Source organism: Sciurus vulgaris (assembly GCF_902686455.1).
Source record: "Sciurus vulgaris genome assembly, chromosome: 14".
Lineage (NCBI taxonomy): Eukaryota > Metazoa > Chordata > Mammalia > Rodentia > Sciuridae > Sciurus > Sciurus vulgaris.
Window position 1 is genome coordinate 76,944,211 of NC_136475.1, and position 15,207 is coordinate 76,959,417.

The 15,207-nt window shown below is 38.3% G+C and overlaps 1 protein-coding gene across 4 annotated transcripts in view; it reads right to left on the reverse strand.

Moving 5' to 3' along the window:
• The window catches only part of BABAM2 (BRISC and BRCA1 A complex member 2), a 398,788-nt gene that overhangs the window by 250,290 nt on the left and 133,291 nt on the right, over positions 1–15,207 (reverse strand). For 3 of the 4 annotated variants that reach the window (XM_079110328.1, XM_079110326.1, XM_079110327.1), the window contains one exon: positions 6,746–6,940. The exons of the other annotated variant lie outside the window; for it this stretch is intronic. In XM_079110328.1, coding sequence (XP_078966454.1) covers positions 6,746–6,940 — 195 coding nt within the window. The remainder of the gene's footprint in view (positions 1–6,745; positions 6,941–15,207) is intronic. 4 annotated transcript variants of the gene reach the window in all.

Sequence of the window (15,207 nt, forward strand, 5' to 3'; positions counted from 1 at the left end):
GACGTGTGACTGGCTGGCATCACCAGATCACTTCCTACAGACACTGCCAGCAGGGAAAAGGCCATCCACTCCCGGGCCACCTCATCTTACTAGACCAGTGCTGTCCAACAGAAAAATAATGAAAAGCACACAGGTAAGCCATGTATGTAATTTAAGACTATTTAACATTTGCTCATGGCCACATTTAAAATGGTAAAAAGAAACAGGTGAAATAAATGTTTATATCCCAACATATCTAAAACATTAAACTTTCCACATGTAATCAACATAAAAATTGAGATTTTTTTCATATTAACTCTCAAAACTCCAGTGTGTAGCTTACATGTACACACATGCCAATTTGATCTAGCCACTTCCCAATGGCTCACAGGTATGGCTTGGGGCATCTCTGATGGACAACACAGTTCCAGACATTTTCTCATTAACACTAATCCCTGCATTAAAGAAGACATTCCCTTCCACAAACACCTGAAGACATACTTAAGCTGCCAAATGACAGGAACCTGAAACACTCCTGACAGGCAGACTGATATATATCTCCAGGTCAGTGGGCATGACTGTGGAAGTCCATTGCCTCTTCTGGCTAATACGTCTTTTTTTTTTTTTTCCTCCAACTATGTACCTCCAACTAAAACTTCTGACTTTACTTTTCCATTTCTTTTCCTAATGTTATGAAAAAATATGTTCTTCCATCCTCAGAAGTTCATCCAACTTTCTTTCTTAACTCACTTTCACCTTGTCTTCCATACCTTATCTGCACCATGGTGATGATACCTTCTGCTGGTCCATATATAGTAACTTCATGATTAACAGTATTTTGAGGAATAATATAGGAACAATCATTGGACTGTCATTTATTAAGCACTGGATATGATCATTTCCAAGGACATACAAAAAACTAATGATAATAATATTAGTACTTTCTATTATTTAACTCCATGTTTGTTTAACTCTATGTTTTCAACATACAAGATCGAATTTAATTTTTGCATAATGTTTGGGGCAATAGTGTAGTTATCTCCATGAAAGTGACACAGAGAGAACCTATAGTCACACAAAAAGACTTAGGGACAGAATTAGAATCCAAGGCTCCTGCTCTCAGATCACTTTTTCCAGCACATCTCTGAATGGACTCTGCCTTGGAGGAGTTCACCCCTCTGCCACTGCTCAGATCTTTCCCTTCAAACATTAAATCACAGCAAGGGAAGATGACAGGAACATAAGATATTACTCAAGTGAGGTTACTACCATGAAATGGCTCCTGTCCTCTCTGTATAGTATTTTTAGATGCAGAAAGAACTTAAGTGTATAAGCTGCAGACTTTTTAAATCTTGCCAGGATTTAGGTCAGATTCAACATCAGAAAAAGAGTGGGGAGTTGCTTCCTATTCTACTGCATAAGCATAAATCAGTATTAATAAAACATCCACAGGGCTAGGTGTGCAGCTCCATAGCAAAGCATTTGCCTAGCATGCACAAAGCCCTGGGTTCAATTCCCTGTACTGGGGAACAAAAAAGAAATTTTTTATAAGCTCCTATCATGAAGGCATATAATACATGTTCTTCATTCTGAATACACAAGCTTACATCCAAATGTATCACCTGTTTAAAAAAATTCACTGTTTCCAAAAAATTATAAAACCAGCATAGACAAAGAATATGATCAGAAAACTCAATAAGGAGATGGCAAAGCAATAAAGAGAAATTACTTCATAAAAAGACAAAGGTGAACAATTAAACGATAAAGAATAGACTGTTCTAGAGGGTTTTTCTTCTTTCTTTCTTTTTAATTTTTTTAATTTTTTACTGCTTACTATCAAATGTGAACTTGCTAAAATCCTCTCAGAGGTGATTTGGGAGAAAAAACAATGACTTTGCAAAGGATGAGAACACTGTATTTCAAATGAGCAGGCTTGTCAGAAGGCTGACAGGATTTGAAATTTACATGGATTTAAATTTTTTTCTGGTACCACCTCAGAGTAAAAAGCAGAGGCATCTTGGGTTTTTAAAAGTTCATACTTTCAGAGCAGAAGTGGAAGGTTATGAGTATAAATTGTGTGGCAGAAGGATGCGATGATGACCACAGTGAAGAGCATCCTCTGCATTACATTCAGGCCAGGAAGAACATATTGATTCTTTTAGTGTTTTATTTAGAAAGTATATTAATTTTCATGGTTTTTTTCTATGTTTTAATTAATAAATATCAATTTACTTCACAAAAAAATTTCCTCAGGCTTCAACATGGTACTACAATAATAGATGTGACTTACCAATCAGTAAACCAGTTTAAATGTGCTTATAATTCTTGTTCCCCATGTACACCATACTCTGCCTCTAGGTTTTCCCCAACCATCTGACCCACTGACCTTCTCTACTGATAGTGCTTTGTCCATCTTCCTTCAGGACCTAGGTCAGTACCAGGTCACCAGTAAAGACTTTCCTTGGTCCCTCCATTCCACTGTGGTTGGCTCTCTTGCTGAACAATATACATTTGCAATATAATCTAGGGTTGCTAATGTTAGTTTTTATAAATATGAACTGAATCTTCTCAACTGGACTTTAACACCCTGTGAAGCATAAACCATGATGTAAGCATGAAACATCTGCTATACATCTTTATGTACCCAAAACCTAGCATAGCAAACTCTCCATAAATGCACATTAGTCCTATACTATCTTAGCCCTAATAAACTGTACACTGTTAGTCTGGCACAGCATTCCAGCACACACACAAAACAAATTTAAAGATTTTGTGATCCTTTATAATAAAAATTTTTGTAATTTTACATAATAGCTATCTTTTTCAAGCTCTATGCTACCAGAAAAACTGAAACACATGCCTTATATGACTTCATTCAAGCTCCTAATGTATTGTCAACAGGACAGGGTTGAAGGAAAAGCCTTGTGACATTCCTCAAGACACCTGAGGGCTGACAGGAGTTAAACCCAATTGTTTCACACAGATTCCAACTAAGAAAGGAGTTCATAGTGGACTACTAAGGGAGAATGATCCAATGCTCTATTTAAAAAAACTAAAAATAAAAATAAAAAGGGCTAGGGAAGTGGCTTAGTGTAGTACCCGTAGGTTCAATCTCTATACCCTGCTCACCCAAAAAAGGAGGATCCCAAAAAGACATTTGTACATCTTTGATCACTGCAATATTATTCACAAGAGCCAAGAGGTGGAATCAGCTCAGGCCCACTAAGGGACAACTAGATAAAATGTGATGTATATGTACAATGGAATACTATGCAGCCTTAATTTGGGAAATTATGTTACATTCTACAACATGGATAAACCTTGAAGACATCAAGTTAAGTGATATAATCCAGTCACAAAAGAACAAATACTATATAACTCCACTCACGTGAAGCATCTAAAGGAGTCAAAATCATAGAAACAGAAAATAGAAAAGTGGTTACCAAGGGCTAGAGGAAGGAGGAATTAGTATTTAAAGGAACAAAGTTTCAGTTTTGTAGGATGAAAATGTTCTAGAGATCAATTGCTCAGTCATGTGAAGATCATACTTAACACTACTGAACCATACATTTAAAATGATAAAGATGGCTTAGGATTACATAGCTTTCACTATAATATAAATAATTTACAAAAGAAAAACAAACTTTAAATGGAATAAAAAGATTTGTAACAAAAATAAATTTTAGTCATGCCAACTCAATTATTAATCATGTATAAGACCTTGGAAATCATATCCTTTAAGGAAACACTAAAGACTAAAAGGGGGAACATATTTAACCTATGAAAAGACTAAGTGAAATCTAAAAGCATTATCAAGAAAACAGGTCTAGAGTTGTAGTTCAGTGGTAGAGTGCTTGCCTAGCATATGTGAGGCACTGGGTTCTATTCTCAGCACCACATAAAAATAAATAAAGCCATCGTGTCCATATACAACTAAAAAGATTTTGTTTATAAAAAGAAAATAGGGCTGGGGATATAGCTCAGTTGGTTGAGTGCTTGCCTCTCAAGCACAAGGCCCTGGGTTCAAATCCCCAGTACCGCAAAAAAAAAAAAAAAAAAAAGAAAAGAAAACAGTACGTAAACTTACTCTATGCTTAACTAGAGTTATTCATTAATTCATTCAACAAATCTTCATGGGACACCAATGACATAGTAGGCACTGCTTCAGGAGTTGAGGATACATCAGTGAACAAAACCAAGACTACTACCCTCATGAAATTCTACACTCCCATGGGGAGAGACAAACCATAAACATAATAAATAAGTGTAACAGGCTTCCTCTAAGTGGCTCTCAATAATCCCTGGCACTCAGACTCTTATGTAATTCTTCTGCATGTGTGGGCTGGACCTAATAAATAGAATATAACAAAAGCGATGGCACGTCACTTCCAAGGTCAAGTTATAAAAGACTGTGGTTTCTGTCTTGCTCACACATTCTTGCTGTCTCCTAATTGCTTACTTTGGTGAAGCCAGCTACCATCTTATGAGTTGCCCTGTGGAAAGGACCTAGGAGAGGCAAGGAACTCAAGGAAGCTTCCAGAAAACCTAACACTTAAATGAGGCTCTCAGTTCAACAGTCCACAAGGAACTGAGTTTGTGTCAACAACTACATGAATAAACCTGTAAAAACTCCCTCTCCAGTGGATCCATAAGATGACTAAAGCCCTGGCCAATACCCCAGTGCAGCCTGAGAGGAACCCTACTAGAAGATCCACCCAGATTCTTGATAAACAAAAGCTATGGTAATGATAATGATAATGGTAAACATTATCATTTTAAGCCATAAAGTTCTGGAGTGATAATTTTACACAGTAACATATAACTGTTAAATAGAGATACCTTAAAAAAATAGCAGGGAGTTATAGGGAAGAGAATTATAAGAACTGGTATTATAATGAATGTTTAGAAGACCACTATTCATAAAAGTCAAAAAGTAGAAACTCAAATGTCCATCAGTTGGTGAAAGCATAAACACAATGTTGTGGTCTAGCAGTGGACTATTACTCAGTCATAAAAAGAAATGAAGTGCTGACATATGGATGGCTCTCAAGCATATTATGCTAAAAGAAAGAAACCAATCATAAAATACCAGATACTGTTAGGGTTAGAGTTAGGGTTAGGGAGGGGGGCAAGTATGGAGGAAGGAAGTACTGTATAGAGGGTAAAGAGGGGTGGGAGGGGTGGGGGGAAGGGAAAAAATAACAGAATGAATCAAACAACATTACTCTATGTAAATTTATGATTACACAAATGGTATGCCTTTATGCCATGTACAAACAGAGAAACAACATGTATCCCATTTGTTTACAATTAAAAAAATAAATAAATAAATAAATAAACAAATAAATTAAATAAAATACCAGATACTATATTATTCCTTGCATGAAATATTCAGAAAAGAAAATCTGTTAGAGACAAATCTAGTTTGGTGGTTCCCTGGCACTGGACAGGGAACAGGAATAACTGTAAATGAACATGACAATCTTACTGGGGTGATGAATCTGTTCTAAACTAGAACATGGCGGTGGTTGCTCAATCAGCAAATTTACTTTAAAAATCACTGATTCATACGATTAAAACAGATTAAGGTTAAGTTTATGGCATTTAAATTATATCTCAAGAAAGGTGTTTTTTAAAATCTTGGGAGGGCCAGGAACAGTGGTGCACACCTGTAATCTCAGCAGCTTGGGTGGCCAAGGCAGGAGGACTGCAAGTTCAAAGCCAGCCTCAGCAACTTAGCAAGGCCTTGAGCAATTTAGCAAGACCCTGTCTCAAAATAAAAAATAAAAAGAGCTGGGGATGTGGCTCAGCAGTTAAGCACCCCTGTGTTCAATCCCCAATACAAATAAAAGGTGGGGGAGAAAGTTATTAGGCCATTACTGAAAACACATTAGTAGAAACTTAAAGGAAGGGGTTAGTCATGTGACTATCTAGGGCAGACGTACCAGGCAACAGAGAACTTCCGCCAAGAGCCTGTGGCAGGAAAACAACTGATGTGTCAGCAACATGGCAAAGGTGCCAGTGCAGCTGGAGGTGAGCATGAGAGAGGAGAAGACAGTGGGCAAAAGAACAGTGGGTAGAGGACAGTGGTCATGGTGATCACACAGGCTTTTCACACCTCCGGAAGGACTTGGTCTTTTACCATGAGAGGAAAACAAGAAGTGTCTGAAGATTCTGGGCAGGGGAGTTACATGATCTGACTTGTATTATAAAAGGATTTTGCAATGTCAAGAAATTATAAAAAGGAAGCAGTAAAGGTTCTGCCATCAGAGACACTGACCTCCCTTATCTGACTGGGATACAGGAGAGATCCCTCCTTAATAGGGGGGGAAAACCTGTTAGTATCTCAGAATGTGGCCCACAGGTCACCTGCATCAGGCTCTGCCCCTGGCTTCTGAATTTCAGGGACTGGGGATAACATTCTAAATTTATAAATATCTTTGTGAAACAATAAACCAGATAAACATTAAGGTACCTTCAACTCTAAATTGTGACAAAGTGCACACGTTGCCTAAAGAAATAACTAATGTTGGGGGCTGGGGTTGTGGCTCAGTGGTACAGCGCTTGCCTAGCACATGTGAAGCCCTGGGTTTGATCCTCAGCACCACATAAAGATAAGTAAAATAAAGGTATTGTGTCCATCTACGACTGCGAAAAATATTTTGAAAAGAAGACATGACTCATGTTTACCATGAATAGACATCTAAATTGGCTATTTTGTTTTGTTACAGATGAAGGACTCTCCCCCACTCTCTGGACACCTTACCCAGTTGTTTTTCTTCCCGGCATAAATTTCCATGTTCTCTCCGTACTGAGGCTCTTCCAGCAGCGTCTGGTACTCAAACATGAGGCGCGAGCTCTCGCGGAGGCGGCTGCACTGGAACTGGTGGTACTGCTGGACCAGCTCCTTCACCACCAGCAAGAGGCACTCCGGGTTTGAAGGGTTCCAGGAGGCGAGGTTCTGCAGAGCCATAAATACAGACAGGTGAAAATGATTTCCATACAAATCTCATGGCACACCAGTACAGAGGGAAAGAGGGATAAAAATCTCAGTGACAGACTTTTCTTAATTAGCCATGACCCCAGAGATGAAGTTAGAGAAGGGTCTTGCAAGCTTGGTGATTCCACCTGCCTTCTAAAACTGTGCAGAAAAATCAAGGGTTTCACCATGAATAGGAAGAAATAGTACAACGTAAAAAAGGGTAGTAACAAAATAAGAAACCTAAATATCTCAGAAGACCAGAACTTGTTTCTTATTCTTTCACAATTTCAACTTTTTTTTTTTAAATTGGCACTAAAATTCAGCATTATATGCTAAAGTAATTTAACTCCAGATCCACAGGCCATCTGCATCAGCAATAGCAGATATAAACATTAGAGTCTCACAGAATCATAAACACAAAGGTGGTGGTTCAGCCTGAAGAGAGAAATGGATTAGAAACAAGGGGAAATACAATTAGGAAAGGCAGGTCCAATGGAAAAAAGGAAGGAAATAAACTGTGAAATTTTATGACCAGGGATGTTTCTGGAAATGGGAGACACTCTGTTAAGTGTACAGTAGTTATTGGGCTCACGTTCATTCATCTTACAAATATGTATCAATTCCTGTCATGTATCAGTCACTGTTCTAGGCAAGGAAGAAAACAATTCAAGATCTTTTTCCTAATCTTACATTTTAATGGGAAAGTAAAGAATAAATAAATATAGTAGATGTGATAAAAATATAGCATACATTTCAGAAGCCTAGTGAAGGGAGTTCTTCAAGGAAAAAGAAATGATCATTAAGTAAGTGTCCAGTGGTGCTGATGAGTAAGACGAGACTGAGAGGACTATACAGGCTCTAGTACACACAGGTCAGTAGTGTCCCCAACAAATACTATTTTGGTGGAGTAAAGTCTGGTTATCACGGGTTTAAGAAAGAATGCACAGAAAGAAATTGCAGACAGCTAGTACAGACAGTTCAAACTGGGAACTCGAGAGGAATGCGGGGTCAAGGGTATGTTTTATATGGATGTCCCCGGCCTGACGAAGTGTTCCTGCAGACAGGGAAAACTGATGATGCAAGAGAGAGAAGGTGCAGGTACCAGGACAGAGACTAGCGAGGCACACGGGGATCCAGGGGCACATAGGGATCGATTGGTTCTCCAAGAGGGCTGGCCTTAGAAATGAGCAGAGTCTATTCACAGGAAGCAGAGAAAAAGCCAACTGAACAAGTACACATGCAGGCAGACCATTCCACCTGGTGGCAGCAGCTTGTGGCATTACTCTTCTGATGGCTTACTTCTTCTCCATGAGATGGGAAAGAAGATGATCATCTCTGAAAGTGAGGAAGCGGGGTGGGATACTGAAGTTCAAAACAAAAGTACAAAACAGCCATTTAGAAAAGTTAATGGACTGGAGAAACAAGTGAGAAGTTCAGATAGCACCAAAAGCCCTGCTGAGGTCGGAGGTGTGATTTGTACGTGAGACCAATGAGCCTACAACCCACTGCCTCAGTATAGATATGGAGTAGGGGGATTTGGATTCAACCACGGTTGGGATTTTGCAGACAAGTACTAGCAAGAAAGAGGGGAAGAATCTTAGAGGGGTTGCAAAAGAAGGATTACAATCATGAACCACAGACATTAAGTCAGGACAAAGCCAAATGACGTTCTTAAGAAAAGTGAGAATTAATGAAAAGGTGGCTGGACCAACAGACTGCAGGTCTTAGTGGGTCGAAGGAATTGTTGGGAGTTGAGACACAATAAAGAATGAATTGGAAAGACAGGGGATTATGGTCAGAGAATGGATGCCAGTGGAGATGGAGGAGGTGGGGTAATTGGTAGAACACGGTTTGGTGTACTACCGTCCACAAAGGGTAGGCATGGTAGGCAGAGTGAAGGATGCGATCATGGCAGGAGAGGATGTCAGGGACTGAGAGGTAGGAGTGTTAGAATAATCATTTATATAAACATGAAAATCACCCAGAATCATGACAAAGTAGTGCTGAGAGGGTGCCAGGAGCCACATGCTAAAATCCTCAAGAACTAAAGAGAAGGACTGAGGGGTCTTTAAATAACAAGGAGAGAGTAAAGGGTCTTTGAGTCTATTGGCTAAGTTTCAAGCTGAAGACGAAGGAAAAGGCAGCGACAATTTCCTTGATAGCAGCATGAAGAACAAGGCAAGGGCCTCTAAGCATGGAGAACAAGAGGTATGGCAGACATCAGCCACCACTTATCTGAGAAGCAGAAAGGAAAGTCCGATCTCAGGGCAGAGAGAGAGCCGGGTTTTAGAACAGGGATTCTCAACCTTCGCAATGAAATCACCGGAAGAGCCTTACCATTGCCTGGACCCACACACACACCATATTCTGATTTCACTGGTTCAAACAGGGTGTGGCCTATAGACTGGAATTTTTTTCCTAAAAGTTCTAACAAGTAGGAAAGGCTCAGAACCAATGACTTGCAAGAAAGGGCTGGGGGAGCGGTTGAAGATATCAGGGACTTTACTGATAACAAGTCAGGGAAATATCTACAAACACCCACTCTACAAATCTAGAAATATAACATCTATAAAAGAAAACAACAAGACATTACAAATGTTCTGCAGGTAATAACTACATAACTTGCCAAATGCTAAATAAGTCTAAGAACTTTTCATATAGTCAAATTAATCATTACGAACACCTTAAGTTCTATATTATTATCTCATTTCACAGATGAAGAAACTGAGGCAAAAAGTAGTATCTTGCCTAAGGTCACAAAGTTATTGAACAATAAAGCTGGATTCTAACCATAAGCAATTTGTCCCCAAGTCCCTGCTCTAAATAACTACACTAGAGGTTCTCAAACATTTTGGTCTCAGGAAACCTTTACACTTTTAAAAATATTGAGGACTCTAAAAAACTTTGGTGACTTATGTGGATTCGTATTTACTATAATTAATATATACTGTATTAAAAATTAAAACAGATAAAAATGCAAATATTTAATTCATTTTTAAAAATAAACTCATATGTTAATATGAATAACACTTTTAATAATTCTATTTTCAGAGACAGTATGAAGATGGCATTGTTTTGCATTCTTAACAAATCTCTTTAATGTCTGGCTTAATAAAAGCGTTGGACTCTCATATCTGTTTCTGCATTCAGTCTGTTGCAGTATGTTATTTTGACTGAAGTATATGAAAAAAATCCAGCCTCAATCAAACAGGCAGTTTGAGAAAAGGAGTATTTAAAATATACTTTTCAAATATTCTTTGATACTACCCCAAAACTCAACAAGTGGAGCCTGGCACACTGGCACACAACTGTTGGCCCAGTTACTTGAAAAGCTGAGGTAGGAAGACTGCTTGAGTCTAGGAGTACAGTGCCAGCCTGGGCAACACACAGCAAGACCATCTCTCAACAAAAAAGAAAAGAAAAGAAAAGAAAAAAAAGTTAAGAAATTCACAAGTGGTATTTTCTTAAATGTTAGTTGCAATGCAGAATCTGAAATCATATCAATAAACATTTTATATACATTTAAATTCCATTCACCTATCCTATCCTTTGAATGAATCTTTTACTCATTTATGATTTTGTATCTCATGCATTGATTATTTAGGAAATACTGATTCACTGAGTTATACAGATCTTCCCAATGCTCACAAATTGCATTCATATAATATTTAAAAAATCAGCTGGGCACAGTGGTGCATGCCTGTAATCCCAGCAACTCAGGAGGCTGAGGAAGGAGGATTGCAATTTCAAGACTAGCCTCAGCAACCTAATGAGACCCTCAGCAACTTAGGAAGATAGTGTCCCAAATTCAAATTTTTAAATATAGCTGGGGATGTAGCTCAGTGGTAGAGAGTCCCTGGGTCCAATCTCTAGTACCACAAGAAAGTATTTAAAATAATTCATATTCATTAATACTATTGCTAATGTCATCAGAAAAGTTTTTAAACAGTGTAAAGATTTCAACCTCAGGGTAGTAAACACAAGTTTTGCAAAATACTAAGTTTCACCTGAAGGCTAGAATCTTGTCATTGGCAATAAATACTGAAAAGTCATTTTCCTTGAAGTAATAACCTCACTTTGTTTTTGAGAAAATGTCTGTCAGCTACTCAAGTCCAAGTAGTTCATCCATTGATCATTCTTTCAAGGACAAAGGATAGGTCCAGGAATAAAGCAGCTAGGGGCTGGGAATATAGCTCAGTTAGTAGAGCGCTTGCCCAGCATGCACAAGGCCCTGGGAACCCCCAGCACCATAAACAAACAAAAAGCAGCTAGTTCAGCTTCGACTCCAACACAACAGGGGCTTTCTCAAGGACTGGGACTTAAAAAATTCATAGCTTTTATAACTTCATTAAGGACATTCTTAAGTGAATTGACTCCCCCCACCCCATTAAGAATATGCAGCAGTGGAGAACTGAGTGACTACTTGCCCTGATTGGGGCTTAGGCATGAGTTATACCCAGCACTGCTTCTGCAGTGTGAGGGCAAACATTAGCAAGCAAGGCGGGGGCTGGGCAGGGTTTAATGGTTTTACGTGATTCTGAAAATGCTTTTGACTTTGCAGACCTCCGAAAGGGTCTCAGGAGTCCCCAGGCGTCTGCGGACCACACTTTTAGAGCCACAAGACTACATTATGTTGCCTTAAACACAAACTAAGCATGGCTTTTATTAAAAGAAAACAAACGAAAAGTAAAGGGATGCATTCATTAAAAGGAGAGCAGCCAAGGGTCAAGGGACCACAGGCTGAAAACACTAAGGGGGAAAAAATGCCTCTGTACTAACACATATAGATATTTTTTTTGTCATTATTATCTAAACAAAAGAGATGGTTTAAAATCCATGGGAGGATGTGAATAGATTATATGCAAATATTACATCATTTTACACTTGCACATCTGCAGATTTTGGTATCCACAGGGTCTCTTGGAACCAATCCCCACAGATACCAAAGGACGATGGTACTTTATTGACTGGGTTGACTTACAGGAGCTAAATGACAGTGGGGAAAACACTATGTGCTCTTTCATTTATAGGAAAGACAGACCTTCACGGATGTTCAAATAAAGACCTGAATGGAGGAAGGTGAGCCCTTCAGCATTGGACAATGAATAAGTGCAGTGTATGAAAGTGATATGAAAGTGATTTTATAAGAATACAAAGTCTTCCCTGGCAAACCTTTTGACCTGACAGCCTGAAATTCCTTCTGAGCTGGGCAAGACCCCATTCAAAGTGTTAACAAAATATAACAATAAAGTATAGAACTTAAAATGATCATTACATAGGCTGGTCATGCCTTTCCTTCAGAGATCATTAAACATTGATACATAGGAAAAATATACAATATTCCATTTCTTGGTCAAGTATTCCTTCCCAGTTCCTGCTACAGTACTAGAGTAAAAAAAAAGAAAAAGATTTTAGTTACCTCCATTTATATTTTTTAAATCCTACCACTTCAGCAGCTTGGCAAGCTACAAACTGACACACATACACACATACACACACACACATACCATGTAAACACATACACTGGCAAATATCACTACCAATTTGAACTCATTTCGAATGATTCAATCTAATTGTTAAATGCATAGTAAGACATACCAACCTGCCCCTCCTTTTCTATTAAAATACAATCTCCCAATATCTGGAAGGGCATTTGATCTTGACCATTCAAGGCACCCTTCACTGGAAAACAATCCCATCAAGGGCAACTTAGACATATTAAACAACATAAAAATCCCTCTACTGTTGCTATGTGACCACTTTTATGTGTTAGGTAATTTGTGGTTCGAACCACTTTACTTAGAAAGCAAGAACACAGAAAATATACAAGGGTTTTGTCACTCCTTAAAACTAGATATACTTTAAAAACAAGCCTAGAAACAAAGGATATTGAAGCTTTCCATTCTCCAAGTAGGAAATAAAGAAAGATGTCCAAAGTTCCTTCAGGGAGAGGACAGGAGGAAGAAAACCTTAGCAGACCTCTTTACAAAGAATGGAGAAACAAGTGAGTTTCTCTATTCACAAAGTTCTTACTCTACTTAATTTAGGTAATGTGTGAACGAAGAAATCTGTAATGAGGATGGCTACAAAGCATCGGGGTAGGACACATAATACATGCCAACAAAGAAAAGGGAGTAGGAAAGGAAATCCGAAAATGAGGAGTAAGGGAAGTTCAGTGGATTAGACAAAGGAGAATGAAGGGAATGATGGATGGGAATAGGAAAGAGCAGAATGACATAACTTTCCTACGTTCATCTATGAATACATGACCAGTGTAACTCCACATCACGTACAACCACAAAAACGGCAAGTTACACTTCATGTATGTTTTTATTTTTGTTTTTGTGGTTCTGGGTATTGAACCCAGGGCCTTGTGCATGCAAGGTAAGCACTCTATCAACTGAGCTATAGCCCCAGCCCCTCATTTATGTTTGATATGTCAAAATACATTCTACTGTCATGTATAACTAAAAAGAAATTTAAAAATTTTTAAATAATGTTTTTTTTTTTTTTTTTTTTTTTTTTTTTTGCAGTACTAGGGATCAAACCCAGGGCCTTGGGCTTGCAAGGCAAGCACTCTACCACCTGAACTATCTCCCCAGCCCTAAATAATGTACATTTTAAAAATGAGAACTAAAATATACAAAGCAAGTAAAAAAAGAAAAATAATTAACTAGTATCTTATGTTAAGAAACTGATTCATTCTTACTAAAACCCCATGAAGTTGTTCAGAGAAGGTATTATGTCAGTTCTTTTCAGAGACTCGTTAGCTAGAGACTGGCAAACTAGTTCTGTCTGTAGAGATCAAATAACTCTGCCGATATTTAAGTGTAGACAACAACTAAGATAATGTAAATTTTAAATCTGCACCCTCCCCCCATTAAGTTTACTAAAATACTGGTTTCTAACTAAAGAATTGGCACCTGGCTCTTAGCTGTCATGACAATCTCACGCATAGCAGAAGTTGTGCATTCCCTACTGTGACTCCCCAGGCCAGGCTGCCTGACGAGAGAGATGCCCTAACTCACGGGACCCTCATCCTTCCCACATTTCTCTGTCATAAATATACTCAGTTATACTGTACACCCCCAAGTCAGTGAATCTACAGACCCTAAGAGGCCCAACCAATCCTCAGCTCTTCACCTGAGCTTCCTTATGTCAGAAAGACAGGGACACATAATGTTTTCAGAGGTCTGGCTCACCCTCGCCTCACTTGTTCAAAACCACAGCTTTTCAGCTACACCAAAGCTAATTCAGACACACACAGGGACACCAATAAATGAAAAATATTGGGAAACAGTGTACCCACAGTTCATGTCATTAATTAATAGGGAAAATACGCAAAGAACAAACGAGAATGGGAACCACCACTGTTTAGTAATGAAGGGAAAACTTTTTCTTTTACAAAAATAATCTTCTGATAAAAATTTCAATTAATAAAAGGATAAAGTATAGAAATAAATTCAAGAAAATTATCTTAAACTTCTTACTATAAAGTTTTGTCCAACTGTCTAGCATATCAATGAAATAACAGAAAATCAAAACTTATTAACAACATATGAAAAGTATACCACCTTATTAGTAATGAAAGAAATGTAACTTTTCTCATCTTTTTTCATAAGCTAATTTCTCATTGAAAAAATAGTATATGCACATGACAATTTTTTTTCAAATAGCATAAAACAGTATACAGAAAACAGTCTCTCTCCCAACATAAATGATCAGACACCCTCCCCAGGAGACTACCCTTACCCATAGGGACTGCATAGGACACCAATGTCTGACCCTTCTTGAATACCCCTACAGATTACTGTGGCCTACGCATCTAGACTTCTTCCCCTATTCTTTCAGGCTCCATAACTTTCTCTCAGGTTCAACCAGTCACCTGCCCGCCCCCAAGTCAATATCTGACTGTACTCGTTAACCTGACTTTCATTCCAAGAAAGACCTTCAGCTTCACAAATTATTTCTTGTTCCCATGGAACTCATGATCCATCCTACTCCTCACCCAGCATTCCCCATAAGAAAGGAGAGTTGGGCAAAAATTATAGAATACTAAGTTTATATAAATTTTTCAAGTTGTTTTTTCCACAAAGAGCTAATGTTGGCGAGGGTATAGTTTAATGGGCACTTTTACACATAAGAGTATAAACTGGTATCAGTAGCTTAACTTCACAGCTATACCTATTCAAGAATCTTTGAATCTACAATGTCTATTCTCAATACCTCTAGAATTCTCAATACCA